This window comes from Barbus barbus (assembly GCF_936440315.1).
Source record: "Barbus barbus genome assembly, chromosome: 8".
In the NCBI taxonomy this organism is placed as follows: Eukaryota; Metazoa; Chordata; class Actinopteri; order Cypriniformes; family Cyprinidae; genus Barbus; species Barbus barbus.
The window spans coordinates 9039685-9062123 of NC_136736.1; the positions used below are offsets into that span (position 1 = coordinate 9039685).

At 36.1% G+C, this 22439-nt stretch overlaps 1 protein-coding gene and 1 pseudogene across 3 annotated transcripts; one reads left to right on the plus strand and one right to left on the minus strand.

Moving 5' to 3' along the window:
- Positions 1-810: 810 nt before the first annotated feature.
- Positions 811-18300, plus strand: LOC306873718 (calcium-binding protein 1-like). 2 transcript variants are annotated; one of them, XM_079423200.1, is made up of 7 exons: positions 811-1045; positions 2932-3120; positions 14677-14707; positions 15372-15506; positions 15653-15762; positions 15848-15995; positions 17518-18300. In XM_079423200.1, the coding sequence occupies exons 1-7, from the start codon at positions 983-985 to the stop codon at positions 17541-17543; spliced, it is 702 nt and encodes a 233-aa protein (XP_079279326.1). In that variant the 5' UTR covers positions 811-982; the 3' UTR covers positions 17544-18300. The 2 variants fall into 2 exon arrangements, with proteins under 2 accessions (XP_079279326.1, XP_079279327.1); XM_079423201.1 differs by lacking the exons at positions 811-1045; positions 2932-3120 and adding an exon at positions 11647-11853.
- Positions 17983-21954, minus strand: LOC306873783 (equilibrative nucleobase transporter 1-like; annotated as a pseudogene). The gene is made up of 9 exons: positions 21922-21954; positions 21762-21825; positions 21554-21655; positions 20914-21054; positions 20136-20242; positions 19860-20048; positions 19650-19769; positions 18480-18616; positions 17983-18034 (listed from the first exon to the last, which is right to left on the minus strand). The product of its transcript is annotated as an equilibrative nucleobase transporter 1-like (transcript).
- Positions 21955-22439: the final 485 nt, after the last annotated feature.

A 22439-nucleotide genomic window follows, 5' to 3' on the forward strand; every position in this document is an offset into this window, starting at 1 on the left:
AAAATTATAGACAAGAACATGAATGTGTAAGAGGATTTTGTGAGAGAGCAGGAGACAGGATAAAGGATTAAATCAGATGTAAATCAGGAAAAAGAATGAGAGATGAATTGTTTCTCCTTATCTACAGTCTAATCACACACTGCCGGTGCATCAATCTACTGTCTGATAAGAGAACATAAATGAAAGTAACGTGGCCAAGTATGATTACCCATACTTGGAATTTGTGCTCTGCATTTAAGCCATCCTAAGTGCACACACACAGCAGTGAACACACACCTGGAGCAGTGGGCAGCCAATGCTGCGGCTCCCGGGGAGCAGTTGGGGGTTCGGTGCCTTGCTCAGTCGTGGTATTGAAGTTGGAGAGAGCGCTGGACATTCACTCCCCCCCACCTACAATTCCTGCCGAACCTGAGACTTGAACTCGCAACCTTTAGGTTACATGTCCGACTCGCTAACCATTAGGCCACGACTTCCCATATATATAATATCCCATAATATAGTTGTTGTTGTGGGAATGACGAGAAATACCTTTTAATTTTAAAACAGTTTGCCACAAAAAAATGACACTGAATATGAGTTATATGTTTGGAGGAATCATTTGTCTTTTGACTAAATAAGTCTAAAGAATCAAAGTTTTATTGTATCATTGTTCATGAATTCACACGTATATGTGTCTTGTCCGGAAATGGGAAAATATTTGTTATATCTACTTGACTCATCTATATAGCAAAGGGGGCGGAGACAGAGAACCTACATATGAATGAGAGAGAGAGAGCGAGAGATGGAGGGACAGAGGAACAGATTGAGAGAGACTGAATGATGAGAACGTGAGCGAGAGAGAGAGAAAGGAGGGGCGAGTGATGTCCAGAGATGGAAACACTCAATGTAATTTTCTGCAACAGAATCTAAACAGAGAAGAGTGAGAGGAAGAAACACAGAGCCATAGAAAAGCATTAATGCTCATCAGTCATCACAGAGAAAAATGTCAATGGAAGCAGGCAGCATGGAAACCATTGAGGTTCCTCAAGACAAGATTGTCAAAAAGGTATGTGACCTTTGAGCCGTAGCTTATGAGATGGAGCACAGATGATTGAAAATGTAGTAAATTTGGAGGATTGAGGCTGGATTGGTAATCAGGCATACCGGGCATTTACCCCGGTGGGCCAACGCACTTTAGGGGCTGACAGAATATTGTTTTTTTATTATTATTATTATTATTTGCCAAAGACCATAATGCAGGGACAACGAGCAGCCAGTGGCCCATTGGTTTGGTTTCCATGGGCCATCTAGATTTGAATAAAAAAAGACACAATATTGTCGAAACCTGACGTTTTAGTCTTATCCAAAAAGTTTTTGAACAGTAAGATTTTTAATGTTTTTAAAGAATTCTCTTCTGCTTACCAAGCCTGCATTTATTCGATCCGAAATACAGCAAAAGCAGTAATACTGTGAAATATTTTTACTATTTAAAATAACTGCTTTCTATTTGAAAATATTTTAAAATGCAATTTATTCCTGTGATCAAAGCTGAATTTTCAGCATCATTACTCCAGTCACATGATCCTTCAGAAATCATTCTAATACGCTGATCTGCTGTTCGAGAAACATTTATATATATATATATATATATATATATATATATATATATATATATATGTGTGTGAGAGAAGTGGTGGGCTGCCTGGGCCAAAATATGCCAGGGCCGATTTTTGTCCCAGTCCAGCCCTGATTGATACTATGCATAATGAACAATATATGATATTGAAAAAGACAGGCTTGAAGTAAATCAGAAAGACTGGGGCTGGTTGTCACACTTTTTAGTCCAGTTAATGTTTCTTAGGGTATGTTTTCTGTACAGGCACATACCTTATAATTTTGACAATCAAAAAATGTTATACATTATTTAACCATTATTGCAAATATACAGCTCAAACAATATTATAAAGATGATTTTTCTTTGTTTTTAGCATTTTGATTAGAGCCTGAAGAAACCCGTAGCTAGCTATTTCACACTAAATTGACTTTTTCATTGGAGCCAAATTTGACATTGTGATAAAAGAACGCAAATGTTTTTCATCTTATAAAAGTGAGTTTACATTCACATTTGTGCCCAATATATGTCGTCATGCTACAGTATATGGGGTAAATTGTCACAATGGAACCTGCCATTAATCATATGCTTTTCAGAAAAACATAAACTGTAGAACAATTTTAAAACGTAAGACAATTCAAGAAACGCAAAACATCTGACAAACAGAAATTGTCATTTAAAAATTTAATTATATTATAACATTCAATATTATATATACACAATACCATTCAAAAGTTTGAGGTCCTATGAAGTCTCTTATGCTCATCAAGGCTGCATTCATTTGATAAAAACAGAAAAGGTTTGTTGTTACAGTAAAAACAACAAAATGTTGAAATATTTTACAATTTAGAATAACTGTTTTCCATTTGAATATATTTTAAAGTATAATTTATTCCTGTGGTGAAAAGTTGAATTTTCAGCATCATTACTCCAGTCTTGAGAAATTATTCTAATACGCTGATTTGATGCTCAAGAAACATTTCTTATTAATATCAATTGAAATGTTGTGCTGTGCTATTTTATTTATTTTTTTATTTTTGTGGAAACCATAATACGTTGTTTTCAGGATTCATTAATAACAATTTAACAACAAAAACTTAATGACCCCAAACTGTAGTATTGTATAATATAATAATTTATAATTATTTAATGGTAGACTATACAATAATTTATGGGAGGACAGAATAAAAAAAAAAAAAATGACGACAAGTATTTGTGCAAATGTACTTGCCTCAATCTAATTGTTATTGATAGATAGCCCATAGTCTGGTCTCCACATTTCATACTTGGAGCTTAAATTAGATCATAAAATGCTCTTTTGCTCCATATTGTAAATGTAGGGGTCCTTCAGGAAGAAGATAGAGAAGCTGAGGAGATGGAGCACCTCTTCAGGTGGCGGCAGCTTCAAACGGCCACCCAAAACCAAAACCCTCAGTCTGAACTCACCCACTGACCCTGACACAGAGCCCCTCAGAGTAGAGACGGAGCGCAGGAAACTCAGACCCATTGTGGCATCCGTCTTTGGTCAGGTATGGGCTGCTGTGTCACACAGCTACTTATGTTTTTGTTTTGCGCTGAGGTGAACTATGAGCTGTTGTATTTTCAGTCATGGTCTTGATTTAAACAAATGTTTTGGTTTGCTGAACTCTTTTTTAAGTGCTTGATGATACAATTTACACTCAAACTAAAAACGGTGATCAGGTCTATCATACGCTATTCAAAAAGAGGCACTGTGATTGCTCATGAAATAGGGCTTATTATTATGCTGATGGATATGTGTGATTCTGAATGAGGGTCTCTATTTGTGAATGGGTCACATGGGCATGAAATGTTGAATGATCAAATGTTGGTCAAAAGTTATCTGATGCCTGCATTGTACTTAGACGTTTGTATGTAATAATAATAATACACACTGGGAGCTAAAATATTTTAACTGGTTAGTAGGAAGCAGAGTTATGCAGATATTAGACTGTCACTGAAAAAAAGGTGTACAGACAATTTTCACTTTGAAACATGAAATTGTGCTGAATTAATATATGTCAAAATTTATTACATAACTTAAAAAAAAAATAAAAAAAAAGGTAAATGGTAAATCTTTTTTCAATTGTAAACATGTCACAATTGTTCATTGCTGAAAAACACAGAATTGTTCCCTTCATCTACACTCCTCTCACATTTACTCATTCCAGTCTGTAGTTTATTCATTCTTAAACCCTTTCACACAGCAGTAATCATAATCATTTTCTGACAAACTCTCTGCTTTCAGAGGATTATGGCTCTGTACTGGAGTAAAAGGTAAAAGAGTATTATCTATTATTCACCACACCTCATTCTTTAAAGCTTGCCTTCCCAAACGCATATGAAACTAGCACAGCTTTCCATTAAATCTCTTTATTTCACTTTTTACTAATTCACTAACCTTCTTCACTAAAATATAAAGACCAACTCTATCAACCTTCAAATTCTTTAAACAAGACTGACTTAACATTAACAATACTTATTTCAAAACTTAAACATTACAACTTTTTTCTTTGGCTTTTAAAAGCTTTTGAGGTCTCTCAGACCCCAAAAATAACATAAGAATTAATGAATGATTGTAACTTAAAATACGGTAATAACAATACACTAAATTTTATCCTTTGCAATGTGTCAGAATCTAATAACAATATGCTGTATAGTTTCATGCTGAACATGCCAAGAAAAACATAAGTCTGAGAAAGGGTAACTCATTTACAATGCAGAGATTGAATCTTGGATATCATATCACTCAAAGAAAAAGAAAAACACTGAGAGGGAAGAAAGGAGGAGGAGTGAAAGGCATGAGAGAAGAGAGTGATGGATAAAAGAGTAAGAGAGATTGATTGAGAAGGGGAGGATTATATGGGTGAGATTAACGACTCAAGAGATCAGATCTAAAAACTGATTCACTCACAAGAACGCTCTTGTGAACACTCCAGCTTTGGCCATCATAATAATAACATGCTAGATGTGGGGACAGCTTTGTGATCATATCTAAAAAATGCTGGGTTAAATACAATCCAGCACTGGGTGAAATGTGGACAAACCCAGCAAATGGGTTGTTTTGACCCAGCGGTTGGGTTAAATGTTTATTCCAAGCAAAGACTATAGAATACCCAAGACAACCCAATCGCTGGATTTGTCCACATTTTACCCAGCGCTGGGTTGTATTTAACCCAGCATTTTTTAGAGTGTAGGGACATCCAGCATACCACAAACTAAACACTTAACCCAACGCTTGTTATTTTTGCAACAGAATTTTCTAAACATCTAATTTATGTATGCAAAAGTCTATTATGCCAGATGTTGAAACCACAATGTCAGTGTCTTTTTGCTCCACAGTGTTTAAGTACAGGAAATGTGCATGTCTTGTTTATGATTTATATTAAAACTAATGGTTTAAAACCTTTTTCTTTGGAAAATGAAAATCACATTATTTAATTTTGTTATATTTCACGTTTCAAGTTTAACTTTAAATGTACACTGAAAACAAATTGGTGTAGAAATAATTTTCACTCAGAAATTTCTTAATTTTCACAAACAGTTAAAAAGTGTTTGTGAAAATTAAATAGTTCTGAGGTCCTGCGCCGATCAGCTCGCTGGTTTGTTCACGTCTATCTTTAATGAGTCCATTGCTACCTCCGTGGTTCCCACCTCATTCAAAATATCTGTCATTATCCCTGTGCCTAAGAACAATAAACCCTCTTGCCTGAATGACTATCGCCCAGTTGCCCTCACATCTGTAGTCATGAAGGTTTTTGAAAGACTTGTAAAGAGCCACATCTGCTCCTCCATACCTGATACTTTGGACCCTCTTCAGTTTGCCTATCGCCCAAATAGATCTACTGACGATGCCATCTCTCACGTCCTCCACTCTTCCCTCACACACTTAGACAGCAACAGTGGGAATTATGTAAGGCTGCTATTCATTGACTATAGCTCAGCTTTCAACACTATAGTCCCCATCAAGCTGGCATCTAAACTCACAGACATCGGTCTAAACTCCTCACTCTGTGACTGGATTCAAGACTTCCTCACCGGCAGACCTCAAGTGGTGAAAGTTGGCCAGTTCACCTCAAACTCCATCACCCTGAACGTAGGAGCCCCACAGGGCTGTGTCCTGAGTCCCCTGCTCTACTCTCTCTACACGCATGACTGCGTGTCCTCTCACAGCTCCACATCTATTATCAAATTCGCTGATGATACTGTGGTTCTGGGTCTCATCTCCAACAATGATGAGACCGCATACTTGGATGAGGTAGAGAGACTCACATCATGGTGCCAGGACAACTGTCTCTCTCTGAATGTGAGCAAAACTAAAGAGCTGATCATGGACTTTAGGAAGAGACAGCAGCGGTCCTACACTCCTCTTATGATCAGTGGGACCCCTGTGGAGAGGGTGAGTAGCTTCAAATACCTCGGTGTAAACATCTCCGAGGACCTGACTTGGACTACACACATCCAAACACAGGTTAAGAAAGCCAGGCAAAGACTGTACCATCTCCGATAGCTGAGGAAATTCAGGGTCTCACCAGCAATCCTGAAAACTTTCTATTCAGGGACCATAGAAAGTGTATTGACTCAGTGCATCTCAGTGTGGTATGGAAACAGCTCCAATCAGGACTGCAAAGCACTACAGAGAGTTGTGCGCTTAGCTGAGCGCATCTCAGGGTCTGCTCTCCCCTCTATGCAGGACATCTACCTCAAACGCTGCAAAAATAGAGCTGTCAAAATCTTCAAGGACTCTAATCACCCTGGTAACCGTCTATTCACTTTGCTTCCATCTGGTAAGCGCTTCCGTAGCCTGATGGCAAACACTGAGAGACTTAGGCAGAGCTTCTTCCCCCAGGCCATCAGGCTCCTAAACTCTAACTCTGTCTCATAACATCACATGACTCCATGTAAATATCACCATATCAATAAGCTATTCATAATTTTTGCTACCTCATATTGCTGCTATTTAAATACCCTGTACAACTTTTTGCACATTATTTTTGCACATTCCTCTTTATTACTATCGAAGTCAACAACATACTGACCTGCACATTTATATTTATATTTTTTCTTTTATTTTCTTTTATTCTTTTATTTTTTCTACTTTTCTTTTTCTTAATATTTGTATACTTTATAATTGCACTGTCCTTGGAGCGGACCTGACCTACATTTCACTGCTGGTTATACTCGGTATAATTGTGTGTGACAAATAAAACTCTTGAATCTTGAAGTAAAACTGAATTAAATGCTACTTTGTAAATTCTTAAAATGTAACAATAAATTCATCACATTAAATAGTATGATATTCTAAATACAATGTGAAATGAAATATTTCATATTTTTTGTTACATTACTTTTTTTACACATTATACAACCATCTCGTCATTTTCACCACTCCAAACTATTTTGCCAGTAATAGTTTGCATAAAAAAATATAGGTGGACATACATGTAGAAGAAGAACCTTCTTAAAAATAAAAATCTATGAAAAGGATCTATGGATGTTAAAGATCCTTCATGGAATCATTGATGTCTATGAAGAACCTTTATCCTATATCATATGTATAACTGTAGATCCGCTTAAAAAATGCATGCATATTTGCAATTCAGAAGAAGAAAATATCTTAATCAGATCAATATTAATCGCTCTTCTGTGTCAGCTGCAACACAAGGATACGTTTTCTACGTGGATTTATGTTTTGATCTGAACGCAAACAGCGCATCCCAATCTCGCACCAGACATGGACGAGCGTACGCATTTTGCGTGCAGCGATATTCTCTGAAATGGTGCTATGGTGACGCTACGGTTACCTTACGGTGTCGAATTGTTTAATAAAGTCATTATTTTTGTTTTATTTCCTTACAAAAAGTATTCTCGTCGCTTCATAACATTACGGTTGAACCACTGACGGCATATGGAGTATTCTGACGATATGTTTCATACTTTTCTGGACCTTGACAGTGTAATTTACTTGGCAGTCAATGGGACAGTCACAAACCTCCCGGTTTTCATCTAAAATATCTTAAATTGTGTTCCGAAGACGAACAAAGCTTTTACAGGTTTGGAACGACATGGGGGTTAGTGATTAATGACAAAAAATATATATTTTGGGGTGGAGTATCTCTTTAATGCATTCTGTGGTGGAAATGACAATTGATGTGAACTTTGTTTGTTTTTTTTGTTTTTTCATCTCAAGCATGCTGCACTTTGTCTTGTGTTTCATAAACATACCTCAGAACAACTCTGATTATGTTGATTTTCGTTCTAGGGTAACTTACTCTCCAAAATGGCGGAAGACAGTAACTTGGGAGAGGAATTGTTGAATAAATTATTATTGTTTTCTTTTGCGCACAAAAAGTATTCTCCTAGCTTCGTAGAATTACAGTTGAACCCCTGATGTCACATGGACTGTTTTACCAATGTACTTACTACTTTCTGTGCGTTGATTGATCGTGGTTATATCCTTAGGGTCAGATAGCTCTCATACTCCATCAAAAATATCTTAATTTGTCTTACGGGTTTGGAATGACACTTGGCGTTCAACACAAGTATGCTTTATAATCCAGTTAAGTACACTAGAAGCTAATTTTCTTGACATGTTACCTCTGATAGCGATTGTTAGAAAGGAAGCTAATTCAATTTCGTTTAGATTTTGACAGCATCTTTGGAAGAAAATGACGTTGCATCATTTGAATATTTGTTGTAATTGGTTAGTTACTGAGAGCATAAACTATCATCACCCGTCTCCACTTTATCCCTCACTCTCCGGTCCAATGTACCCATTTAAAAATGCTATTAAAATAATTTTAATTTTAGTTTTGCACATGCACAAAATATAAATAGCCTATGTAAACAAAACAAATTTGAATCATTTACGCATAAGCCTTTAGATAGAACAATAGGGCTTTAAGATAATAAAAAAAGTCCAAACTTTTGTGTGGTAATGTATTAATATAATTTTATTTAGTAAAAAATAAAAACAAATAATTAATCTTAAAATAGTCTTATACAAAATATGAAATTCTACTTTGAAAACATTACAGAATATCAAAAATGCTTGTTTGGTTTCCCCTAGTGGTTATATATCCATTACAGCTGCTGACGGTTCATGGAAAGAAATCTGAAGAAAGCAAAATATGTAGCTCTAGCTTTAGCTTATTCTACAGGGTGTATAAGATCCCTCTTTTATTTAAAAGATATAAAGAAAATATGAATTATTCATAATTACATCATTCATACTGAATTGATGCTGCCCTCTTGTGCTAGATAGATTTAGTAAAGTTTACGTCAACAAATATAATATCCTTAAAATGCCATATTTTGTTGTATTACGAAATAGCCCTACATCTCTATCTGTGTTTGCCTACTTTGTCTCTATCTGAAGAGCTTTAAAGCACAATTATCTTTTAACTGATCTTAAAATATCTTAGTTATGTATAAAAAAGAATGTGAGAAAAAGCCTAGTATGGAATAAAGAGATTACATGGTAATATTGCATGAATGTGAACTCAGTAATACCTTGATCTGGACCAAAAACTCATCTTACTTGTAAAACATGTTTTGCGCTCACCTGAATGTTTAAACCTATCTAATCTTATAGACGAACATAATTTAATCATAAATTATATCTAATCTTATAGACGAACATTATTTAATCATCAATTATGTTATGATTAACATAAATGTTAATCATAACACTGTAAAGTAATTCTGTAAGCCACTGTAAAAGGTTTTTTTCTCCCTCTAATACCAATAATTAGATCTTTCATATTTTGGGAGTTATTACCAGACTATCATATTTTGGGAGTTATTATAGCAAAACAAACAACCATGTTGATGGGTCCGGGTATAGCTGTCATTCAGATATTTATTTATTTATTATTTGTTTGTTCGTTTGTTTATAACAGTCTTTCACCTAAGCAAATTGGACCAAAAATAGATAATATAGTAATATAGTAAATATAGTCATATTTAATAATATAGCGCAATATAGTAACATGTATTGCTATAGTAACTATATTCCATTATTTCCTTGTTTATACACTATTTTCCTGTTTTCTACACTGACATTCATAATAAGTACTGATTTGGCATCGTCTACTGATCCATCTATCCTCTCATCTGACCCTTTTGACCTCTGACCCCTGACACTGCAGCTCATCACTCTTCTAAAAACCATCTGATGGCTGTCTACCTGCTCTCTACAATCCTACATTCCCTTATCAGCACTGCCAGCTGTGTTGCACTCACCATGTAATCTGGAATGTTGTGGATTATGCAGACCTTTCCCACCCCTTTGCTCGCTCTCTCTCTCCATTTCTCTCCTCATCCCTCCATCCCTTCCTATTTGGTACCGTGGCAGTCACTTGGAGTAGAACAAGTGCGATTATAGTCTGTCACAAGGCAAAATGAGGCAGTGAGAGAACATGGAAAAAGAAAGAAGGGGGAAGAAAAAACGTGCTGAGAGAGAGAAAACAGACAACAGATGCAAGGTCCGAGAGCATCATGATTAGAATGCTCAGAAAACCATGGAAATGCCGTTTCTGGCTGAACTAATAGGTCTCACTGCTCCCCAAAGCATGCCGTGACTGTTTTTGGTGGTATAAGCATCACCCATCACCTCTTGTTTAAGCAACTCCTCCCCCTCTTGGGGTATTATGACGACAGGGATCGTGTGTTGCAAAGTTTATGTAATAATCTGAGGACAGGAACCGAGAGTGAGTGATAAAGAGGGAAGGGGAGGGACAGAGGGAGGGACAGAGATGACAAGAAAGAGTTGGAGCAGTGAGAATTAGAGAAATACAAATGATGGGAGCGAAGCCATCTAAAAGAAGCAGCATGAAGAAGGTAAGATATCAGTTTTTAAATTAGTTTTTAAAAAAGACTATTTTATAAGTTGTAGATTAATGAGACTGATTTAGAAAATTACTTGAAATTATTCATACTTGCTTGGCCTTTTACAGAAAGTATTATGGTGCGATAAGTTAATCTATTGAAATGAAGTGTGAAGTTAAAGGATTATTTCATCACTTCAAAAGTTTGGGGTTGGGAATGTTATTTAATTTTTATTTTTTTTTAACAAGAAGTCTACAAGAAGTTTAATTTATCAAGAAGTCATGTTGAAGAAAATTATAAATTACTTAACTTAATTATTAAATATTTAAAAATTACAATCCTTACTGACCCCAAACCTTTGAACAGTACTATATATAATGATAAATTATAAATATCTTCACATTCGTGTCATTCCAAACATGACTATACATAATACTTATAGCAGAATGACCAAGCTGCTCTGTTACAATAAAAGTGAATGGTAACGATGGCTTTTGAGCAGGGTTTTTAAGCAATAATATGGCCCTGGACCACAAAACCAGTCATAAGGGTACATTTTTGGAAATAGAGATTTATACATCATCTGAAGGCTGAATAAATAAGCTTTCTAATTGATGTATGGTTTGTTAGGATAGGACCATCTGGAATCTGAGCGTGCAAAAAAAATAAAAATAAAAAATATTGAGAAAATTGCCTTCAAAGCTATCTAAATTAATTCCTTAGCAATGCATATTACTAATCAAAAATTAAGTTTTGATATATTTACGAAAGGAAATTTACAAAATATCTTCACGGAACATGATCTTTACTTAATATCCTAATGATTTTTGGCATAAAAGAAAACTCTTTTTTGTCCCATACAAAGTATTTTTGGCTATTGCTACAAATATACCCGTGTTACTTATGATTGGTTTTGTGGTCCAGGGTCACACACAGTGCAATTTTGTGATGCTTTTATGGTGCTTTTTTAAAGATTTTCAGTCCCTGGTTCCCATCCACTTTTAATAAATATGGAAAGATTCTGTTAAATGTCTCGTTTCATGTTCCACTGAACTTTTTTTTTTTTTTTTTTTTGAGAACTGATTTTAAAACAAAATAATATTTGTAATTTATAGTAAAGACATCCGCACCACATACAGCAGCATTAGACCTTGTCAGACTGCGATTTTGTCTGGTGCATAATGAAATCGTTCCTTGCAAAGGGGGTCCCGCCCCTGGAAGGCAGTGGACTGCCATCGGCATCCACCGTGTTAGGAGGCAGCGGTGATGCAGCAGCTGAGGATGAGGATGATGAGGAGTTGGGCCAGCAGTTTGAGGAGCCGATATGTGCTCTGGTTCAGAACTGTACCATGCTACACAACATCGTGGGCCCAGCCTGCATCTTTCTCCGACAAAGCTTCGCTCAGTCTCAACTCGTATGTACACACACACTGACAAACACACCTTTTTTAGACAATGCATGGTGTGGAAACACAGAACATCGGTGTCAGAATTTCCATCAGGGAATCAGATGATCATTTTCTGTCTTATCCATCTTCAGTCAAATCCTCCCTTGAGCCCCCATTTCTTTCATAATGTCCCATCATCTCCCATTCCTGTGACTGGAGGATGCTGTGCCACATTGTTCTTTGTGAGTCAATACCAAGTCATTTTTTATGTTGCCAAGTCATGCAGATTTGTAAGGATGCTAAAATTTAAATGCACTTAAAAGTAACAATTCACATGTGTTCATAACAGACATGAATGCACAACCTACCATGAATGCAATTCTACAATCTAATTAATCTCAAGTGTGCACCAGATCGGAAATTATATAGTACAATATAATATTACCTAGTGAAGTGGTTTGGGGTGAATGAAGAAATTAGTAGTTTTTAAAATTGTAAATTAAGTTCCTGTAGATTCTAGAGTAGTGATCGATGCGACTGAGTGCAATATCTTTCTGCTGTCAATTGTGATTTATATATGCCATTAGTATAATGTTCTTTTTTACTCATGGGAGAATCTTGGTAAAACCTCTCTCTGCAGGAAAAAAAAAAAAAGACAATCGTTGTGCATGTTTTTTCAAAGAGAGGTGAAGATTTTTCACCTACCATTGGCAGTATAATCAGATCCTTATGTTAGTCTGGTGAATGTGGTCAAAACTACAAAGAGAAAAAGTGTACAAGTGTGTAATTTCATAGTAGCTTAATGTTGCATATCAATGTCTACATCTGTTTGATAATCCCAGAATCATTTTTTTGTGTGGATAGAAAAGTAGGTTGTAAGCTGCAGAATTGCTGCAAAGACAAGACAGATGGAAAATTTCCCTGAAATCATTTGTGACATTTATTTATCTAAATCCTTTTTTCATCAAATTATATCTCTATATTTATATCTGCTTAGTAGTGCAGCACTTGTTGAGGCTCCATGGTGCATATTGAACAGACAACATAAAAGCTATATATTGTACACCTGATTTTCACACAAAAAAATAAAACATATGTGAACTCCATTTGTTTGCTGGCAATCTGGACCCTTGTAATCTGTTCACCATAGTGACCGTATCATACTGTTTGCATCATGCTTGCCAATTCATGGTAGTAATCAGCCTAAATACTCCCCAGCTGTGTGAATATGTTCTGACTGGCCACTGCCAAAACACAGGCTCAGTCAATCAGATCAAAGTCCAAATCACTCTGCCATTTGTTATCATCTTACTTATGTAATGTATAAATGTTGAATCATTTGAGATTTCATTGCTCTGCTTGTTTTTGTTTTTTTACTTGGAGTTATGTTGTTAATGTTTTAATGACCGAGTTTCTGCATTTCCACGAACATGAATATCTGACAACACGCAATCCCATGTATGTGCTTTTCTATCCTTAGATAATTTACAGTATAATCCATAATATCATAACACTGTGATTCTCAGTCAGTTTTGCTTCAGGACCTCGATATTATTAAGGAAAATATTAAATCCATAAAATCCATGATTATATCAATTCAGTAAAGGAATAGTTGGATGTGTACTCATCCTCAAGCTGTCCAAGATGTAGATGAGTTTGTTTCTTCATCTGAACAGATTTGGAGAAATTCATAATTTCATCACTTGCTCACCAACGGATCCTCTGCAGTGAATGGGTGCCGTCAGAATGAGAGTCTAAACAGCTGATAAAAACATCACAATAATCCACAAGTAACTCCATCCATCAATTAACGTCTTGTGAAGTGAAAAGGTGGGTATTTGTGATAAATGAATCCATCAGGTGTTTTGGGTTTGTAAACATGTTTGGTCTGTGCATACTGTATTTCTCCCCTGACGAGATGACTTTTTCACTGGGGAAAGGAATATTATGGATAGAGGACTCATAATTTAGCCAGAAGCAAAAGTTTGACGTCAAAAACATCTTAATAATCGATTTTTAAAATGCAAACACAGCTTTTCACAAGACATTAATTGATGGATGGAGTTACTTGTGGATTATTGTGATGTTTATCAACTGTTTGGACTCTCATTTTGATGGCACCCATTCACTGGTGAGCAAGTGATGCCAAATGTTTCCAAATCTCTTCAGATAAAGAAACGCACTCATCTAAATCTTGGATGGCCTGAGTCTAAGTACATTTTCAGCTAATACAAATTTTTGAGTGAACTATTCCTGTTCATTTGTAAGTATGTTGTACAGTGATAAACCCCAAAACAGGGTTTATAAATACATTTTGTGGATTACATGCCCATGTCATATTTTACGTGCAGGCACTTCTTTTGTTTTTACTTGTGTTGACCCGTGATCTGAGCCTCATGTGTTTCATTCATCCACCCGCGTGTTCATGCAGCGGTGTGCAGATGGTCGCCCCCAGCGACAGCTGACAGGTGTGCGTGAGGCTCGCTGGTACAATGTACTTTGAGTGACAGTTCAACAAGCACAGTCTGAATGCAAAGCAGATTACAGGAAAGATCATAATACAGGGTTCCCACACTTTCTAACCAATTTTTCTATGATTTTGCAATCATTTGTAATGATTGGATGACTAAACCTTTTTTTAAAAATTATTTAATTTAATTATTATTATTTAGCCTATATTTTGTTATAATTATACTATTTAATTAATTATTTATTTAAATTATTTTAATGTCATTTTTATTATTATGCACATTTTTCTCTGTTTTGCATGCATGCGCCTGTCTACATATCTGTGTGTTTGTCCTAATAGTTTGTCTCTGTATGTCTCTTTGAAATCTGTACTCACTGCAGGACAGAGATCTACGGCCAGAGGAAATTGAAGGTACAGAGATATCCAACATCACTGATATGCTTTATATCATAAAGAGCGTTAAACTCTCCCACCATCCAAAGTAATATGATTCCTTCCCTGATTGACTTCTCTCCCTCCATCAACATGGATTCTTGCCATTACCTCTCTCAATTTAAACGAATCTACCTTCAGTCTCCTCTAAATCCCTTGGTACGAAACATCTAATATAATAAGTCAACCAAATGATGAAAATAATTTACTTGCGCTCATGTATATTTTTCTTTCTTCTGTGGAACACAAAAGGAGAAATTCAAAGAATGTTTCATAGCTCTTAATCACATTTCACCAAATTCAAAACATATCATTAACGGCTGTGATTTCATTTGAATTCAAGTCTCTTCCTGACACAGTGTTATAGTATGGCTTCAGAATATGAACCACTTTTGTACAGTAGTTTTTTTTTTAGCTTGACAGATCCTGTTCATTTCATAATTTAATTGTTTCCTTTTGTGTTCTACGGAAGAAAAAAACATTAGCTATTGCTTTGCAATTGCATAAGTGTGAGTAGTTTTGGATGAACTACTCCTCCAACAAATGATATGAGTGATCACCGTCTTACTGGACAGAAAAATTACACATTAATCTCAACAAACTGAGGAAGATGCTCTCTCTCTCATTCTTTCTCTGCCTTCAGAGTTGAAAGAAGCCTTCCGAGAATTTGACAAAGACAAGGACGGCTTTATTAGCTGTAAGGATCTGGGCGAGTGCATGAGGACGATGGGCTACATGCCCACAGAAATGGAGCTGATTGAACTCAGTCAGCAGATCTGTGAGCGGCAACCTTGTTCTTATCATTATACTTAATTATCTCAGTCAGCCTTTGGCAGAGTTCTATTCAAGAACAGATTTAGTGGAGCATATATATCTGGTGTATATTCATGATACTGCTTACATGATTGTATGTTTGTTCACTAGGTGGTGGTAGAGTGGATTTCGAGGACTTTGTAGACCTGATGGGCCCAAAGATGCTGGCTGAGACAGCAGACATGATTGGAGTGAAAGAACTGAGAGATGCTTTTAGAGAGGTTGGTGTTCCATGCTGCTGACAGGTGTACTGTATTCCCAAATTTTCTGAAGTCACGCCCCTTTTAATTGATCTTTTAATCTCAGTTTGACTCTGATGGTGATGGTCAGATCAGTCTGGCTGAACTGAGGGAAGCCATGAAGAAGCTGATGGGAGAGCAGCTCAACCACAGAGAGATTGATGAGATCCTCAGGGATGTTGACCTCAATGGAGACGGACAGGTTGACTTTGAAGGTTAGAATTATATTTTGTGCTCCATTCTTGAATTTTTATATGTGCATTTGGGAAAACCACTAATGTAGCCTTTATTCAAATACAAGCACCGGCCAGTTTATTAGGTACACCTGTTCCACTGCTTGTTAATGCAAATTTCTAATCAGCCAATCACATAGCAGCAACTAAGTGCATTTAGGGATGTAGGCATGGATCAAGATGATCCGCTTCAAACTGAGCATCAGAATGGGGAAGAAATTAAATTTAAGTGACTTTGATCATGGCATGGTTGTTGATGTAAAACGGGCTGGTCTGAGTATTTCAGAAACTGCTGATCTACTGGGATTTTCATGGTCAACCATCACTAGGGCTTACAAAGAATGGTCAGAAAAAGACAAAATATCCATTCAGTGGCAGTTCTGCCAGTGAAAATGCCGTGTTGATGCCAGAGGTCAGAGGCAATGGCCAGACTGGTTCAAGCTGATTGAAAAGCAACAGCAACTCATAACCTCTCGTTACAGCTGTATGCAGAAGAGCATCTCTAATCACACAACATGATGAACCTTGAAGAAAATGGGCTACAGCAGCAGAAGACCAAATTGTGTGCCACTCCTGTCAGCTAAGAACAGGAAACTGAGGCTACAGATCACACAGGCTCACCAAGATCGAACAAGTTGACTGGAAAAAGGTTGCCTGGTCTGATGAGTCTTGATTTCTGCTGAGACATTCAGGGTTAGAATCTAGCATAAACAACATGAAAAAATGGATCCATCTCATCTTGTATCAATGGTTCAAATGGTGTGGGTGGCATTTTCTTGACAGCCAACTATATTGTTGCTGACCAAACCTTCCCTTTATGACCACGGTGTGCCCATCTTGTGATGGCTACTTCAAGTAGTATAATATGCAAGGTCACAAAACTCCGTCATCTCAAACTGGTTTCTTGAACATGACAATGAGTTCCCTATACTCCAATGGCCTCCACAGTCACCAGATATCAATCCAATAAAGCACCTATGGGATGTGGTGTATTACTAGATTCACATCATGGATGTACAAATTTGTCATGTCAATATGGACCAAATTCTTTGAGGAATGTTTCCAGCTCTTTGATGAATCTATGCCATGAAGAATTAAGGCATTTTTGACAGAAAAAGGGGGGTACCTAATAAATTGGCCATGGACTATATATAAAAGTTGCTTATGGAATGAGTAAATTACAGTATCTCACAGAAGTGATTACACCCCTCACATTTTTGTAAATATTTTATTATATCTTTTCATGTGACAACACTGAAGAAATGACACTTTGCTACAATGTAAAGTAGTGAGTGTACAACTTGTATAACAGTGTAAATTTGCTGTCCCCTCAAAAGAACTCAACACACAGCCATTAATGTCTGTGTGAGATATTGTAGAAAATATATATACATACTGTATACATACACATACACTATAGTACCTCGATATTTCTGTTCATAAATTGTAAAGGAAGCTATCTGTTCATCTCTAACTAACCTGTTTTTCACCTTATGCTCTACAGAGTTTGTCCGAATGATGTCTCGCTAACTTAGAAGACTCATGAACAAGGGAGAGAACAACCGGCTTTCCAACTCCTAATGTGAAGAGTGAAATACTATGCGTCTGCTTTCACTACCTTGTGTAATTATTTAAACCATGCTCTTTCTTCATACAGGGACCTTTATTTCACACATTGCTTGTTTTTATGACAAAGAGGAAAAGTGTTTCTTATATCATTTATTTCAACATTTTGGTCTGAAATTAAAAATATACATATATATATTAAGTTGCTAATTAGGAAATTTTCTATGTTTCCACATATGGTCAGAATTGTAAGGATGCCTAGCTGTAGCCCATATTATTTATAAAACATGCTATAAGCTCCTGAATGGACATTAACTGTATGATATAAATGGTCATTGTGGACTTACACTGCAGTGCCAGATATAAATCAGTATTGCGTGTGTTTTGGAAGGTAAACCACTGGTTAATGGGTCAAGAGTTCTTGTGTGATGCTTTTGGGACTGTTAATGCTTTCCCTGTGGGAACAGGATATTAACATGCAAAACTGGATATAATACAACTCTGAAAGAGTCTGGAGATCCTGTGTAAAGATCTGTATTTTTCTGACACCCATGTGATCTACCCTTGCTCCTTAATCATTATGTTTAAACTAATGTTTTTATCTAAATATCTGTTCTTGCCAACAGTGAACTATAAAAAACTTTGATTTTTTGATTGTAATTTCTGTACTCATAAAGACTGTAAATATTCAATAACCGATTAAATTAAATGGACTTAATTTAATTGCTGACTGTTATTTTCAAGTATTTAAATCTCTAAAATACAATGGCGGTAAAACGTTGCAATGAATACACAAGAATATTATTCATGTTCCCTTTGTCAGTTACAAAAACTAAGGCCTAGATAGATTTGTATAATCGTATGCATTAATCAAGTATGTCTATAGATTTAAATGAATACATTGACGTTTCCAGTAAAGAGGCTTCTAAAATACTCTGTGAATTCTCTCGCTGTCTTGCCAGCTCTCTGCAGTGAAGAAACACATAGACAGGATGAATGAAGGCCAGTAGAGTCAGGACAGTCAAGATGATGTTCACCTACGGAAACACAGAAATACAGTAGAATTTACTATTTACAGTAAAAGCTGTGGAAAACAAGTTAATGATTACGGTCCACTTACACACAAGGAAATAAAACTAACTGAATATTTAATAAAATGCTACTGGAAATTAATATGGAGAAATCTTTCATATGTTTTTTTGCATTTGATGTGAAAAACTCACTTTTATAAGCTTTTTTAATATTTATATAGTTTTTGTATATAGCATTTATTTAACCATATAATCGTATTGCAGGTATAGTTTGGAAGAACATCTCTACTACAAAATAATTTTTGATTAGAACTAACTCCACAGCATGTTTGACTTATTATTATTTAATTATTTAATTATTACATAATATACATATATCAAAATTATGAGATACTAAGTCGTAATTATAGATAAAAAATGAGATTATAAGATAAAAGTCAAAAAGTATTCTGATAATAATCATGTCATAAAAACTGACATTTTATATCCAAATTTTTATCACATCATTTCATCTTTTTATGTCAGTTTTGACTTTTTATCTCATAATTCTAACTTTATATCATTTTGGCTTTTATGAATTACCAAACCATGATTTTTTTGCAGAGATGGGCTTCCATAGGAATCAACATCTAGTGGCGCTAAAAGCATTGAAACCTCAATGGACACACTTAAAATGTATGAATTTCATTCAATTATCAAATGAAGTTCAATCTGCAGAGAAATAATGCTAGACATTTTCTCAGAACTAATTTTACAATAACTAAAGACTTCTACTAACTGATGTTCTACTAACATTTGTGAACTAGAAAGTGTCGATACTCTAGGTATCTCAGTATATTGTTTTATCACTTCAAAACTCTTTTTGCCCTTGCTTGAAAAGTTTGCTTGTGCTATATTTATTTTAAATAAATGTCACTTGGTTTGATTTTTTTGTGATATAATTCAACGACTTTCATGCAATTTCAACAAACCTTTGGGGCCACTGTATGTATATGAGCTCTTTGTAGTTGAAACAGTGGTATGGGAATCATAGATTTACATAGAAGTGTCTCCTCCAAGAGCTTTGTTGAAGGCGAAGCAGGGATACTGCAGCAATGGCACCACAGCTGATAGGGACATCACTAGACCATACAGCTTTCCAAAATGACGGGCAGGAAACCTGTAGGAATTCAGATTCATTGCACTCACTTGGAAGTAAAGATTCCAGTCTAGAGACAATCAAGATACCTGCATCACCCAATTTACTTACGCTATGCTGATGAATGCAGCATTCCCTCCGTACAGAAAAGAGCGGTTAAGGTTACCTGAAGGATGAATGTGACGTACTGGAGAGGAAGGAATGGAATGCTTGCACAGATGGAGAACAACAGGCACTGCAGAGAGGTGAGGAGGAGAGACAGAACGGACGAGCGCAGGTCTGCTTCCCGTTCTGACACACCTACAAAAAATACAGGGTGGGAATGAGAAAGAAAATGTAAAGGTGTGTCATCAGAAAACAGACCTTCACATTTCTCTTTCAACTGACCTGGATCTAGAGGGTTTTTTTGTGTCTGTCCATTAGCAGTCCATTCCAAGGAGCACAGAGAACTCCACAGAACTGGGTGAATGCAAACGCATTGGTGTACTCACTCACTGAGAATGAAAAAGAGATAAAGAAGTCTCAGTCAAACTTTATAACCTCTGCTGCTATCACAGTAAGGCATTTGAAAATTATCCTATGGGTGTTGCCAATCAGAATTGCATTGGCAACTGAAAATCCAATTCATTCCTGAATTTTGACTGGTATAGAAATGAGGATGCAGAACTGTAGCTAGATTTTTTATTATTATTTATTTAAGGAAGTATAATTAAAATGGAATGGAATTCATGTTGTAAGTGTAAATTTCTGTCAGTAAAAATACCCATGAGAATTATCATACACACACCATATGGTATATAGAAATATAATATTACATTAATAATCAGTTGTGGAAATGTTATTCACAGATTTTTCTTTTTTTTAATTGATCTACATTTAATATATTAATTATATAATTGAAATCTATCTATCTATACATATACAAAATATTTAATATATTAAAATATATATGTTTATGGGCCATAGTGCAAATTTCCTCTTCATTACCCAGAGTGCTTTAAATGAAGTCTAATGTATGATAGTGTTAAATGTCTTTAAATTCAGTCAATTCCTCCTCCTGTAATTCAAATTCAAGTTCATTTTATGAACTGAGAGACTCCTAACACAAACAAAGATTTCACAAAATTCACTGAAATGCACCATAGAAGTGAGAAAATGTGTTTACCAGTGTCTGGGCCTAGGTTGGCCAGTCTGTTGAGCATTGGATTCAGAGTTCTAATAAAGAAATAATGCCACAGCTGCATGACTGACAGCCATATGAGGTGCCACAGGAAGAACCGGGACAGAACACAGCTCCTAAAACTGTCTATAGGAAAAAAAATAAAAGAAGAAACTTTATTTCAGTCAGTTTATTTGAACCATTCATTGATAAGAAACGTTTCCATAACCAATACAATACAACTGGTATATATAAAATTTAATTCAAAATCAATTGCCCTAACCCTAACTGTTCAAATATTATTGTGATGGTCCAGTCTTTTCCTTTTTATAAATGTAATTTTTTTGTTTAGAACAAGTGGTACCTAACATTACACAACAGCTTACATTCTGGCAGTCTCAACAAATTTTACTTAGGGGCTGTTTTTACTTAATGGCCGCAATGCACAAAGCCCTGTTTTTGGAGCCCAGTCAAACACCCACGTTGATTTCTACTATCTGCTTAAAACGCACCCCACACACAATCAGATAAACGTCTTGACTCTACCGCAGAGAGACACAGCAGTTCTGCTAATTCTTGCCTGACCTCTGCTTTACATCCTACGAGGGACTAACTCACATAGCCAAAAATCGCGTTGCCATCGTGCCAAAATAGTCGTAGATGAATCCGTTGGGCAGAGTGAGAAAGTTGTTCATGAAGGAGGCCATGGTAAAAACCAATGATAACTTCTCATCTTGCAGACTGCAATCTAAAGAGAAAAACAGATAAGCAGGTAGACACAGACCAAACTGAAAAAGCATAAAATGAAGTGAACCATCTAACACATTAAAAGCCACTGTTGTAAATGACCTCACCTGTGCCAAGTTCTCCACTAGCGTCTGTCGCATTGATGCACAAATCGCTGAAGTAGCCATCTGTCTTTAGGACAAACACGAGAGACGCTCAACCAAACACGACTCCAGCAAAGCACAAGCACTCCAGCAGTCCTGTAGCCAGAGTCAGCTTGTATCTCACCCCTGTCCCAGATGATTCCTTGCATCCCAGCATCCTTTGCGCATCCACACCGTCAGGGTCAGGAACGCTACTAGAACTATCCACTTGTGTAGGAAAGTGCACTGTATATACTTGCCACTATATGTTGTTAAATTAATTTTAATCTTGAATGCATCATCCTAAATGCTGATGCACTTCTCTTGTTTGTGTTAAGGCTTGCTCATATTTGACCAGAAAGACACAAGGTAAGTCAGTTAGATGGTGGTACAGATAACGTTTTCCACGTATGTGGACTAAGTTGTGCATGCTCCTCTCAAGAGAGGGAGCTATAGATCTGCTGTTGAAAACAACATGACAGAACATTTAAGAAGTTTGCATGGAATGTATTACTTCTGAGCTATTTGTGTGATCACATTCATCAGCATCTTTGTATGCCACTATCCTTTTTGTTTGAAGGCCTATCCCTAAAATTCTCACCCTCTAAAACTGTGCATGTGTCTGAAGGTTATGTAAAACTGCAAGAAGAGACAGACAAAGTC

Excerpts from the sequence above, each read along its gene's own strand:
- LOC306873718 (XM_079423200.1), top strand. The coding sequence starts at position 983 with ATGTCAATGGAAGCAGGCAGCATGGAAACCATTGAGGTTCCTCAAGAC. Across the intron at positions 3,121-14,676 it reads TGGCATCCGTCTTTGGTCAG|GACAGAGATCTACGGCCAGA; the intron begins GTATGGGCTGCT and ends TACTCACTGCAG. Across the intron at positions 15,507-15,652 it reads TGAACTCAGTCAGCAGATCT|GTGGTGGTAGAGTGGATTTC; the intron begins GTGAGCGGCAAC and ends TTTGTTCACTAG.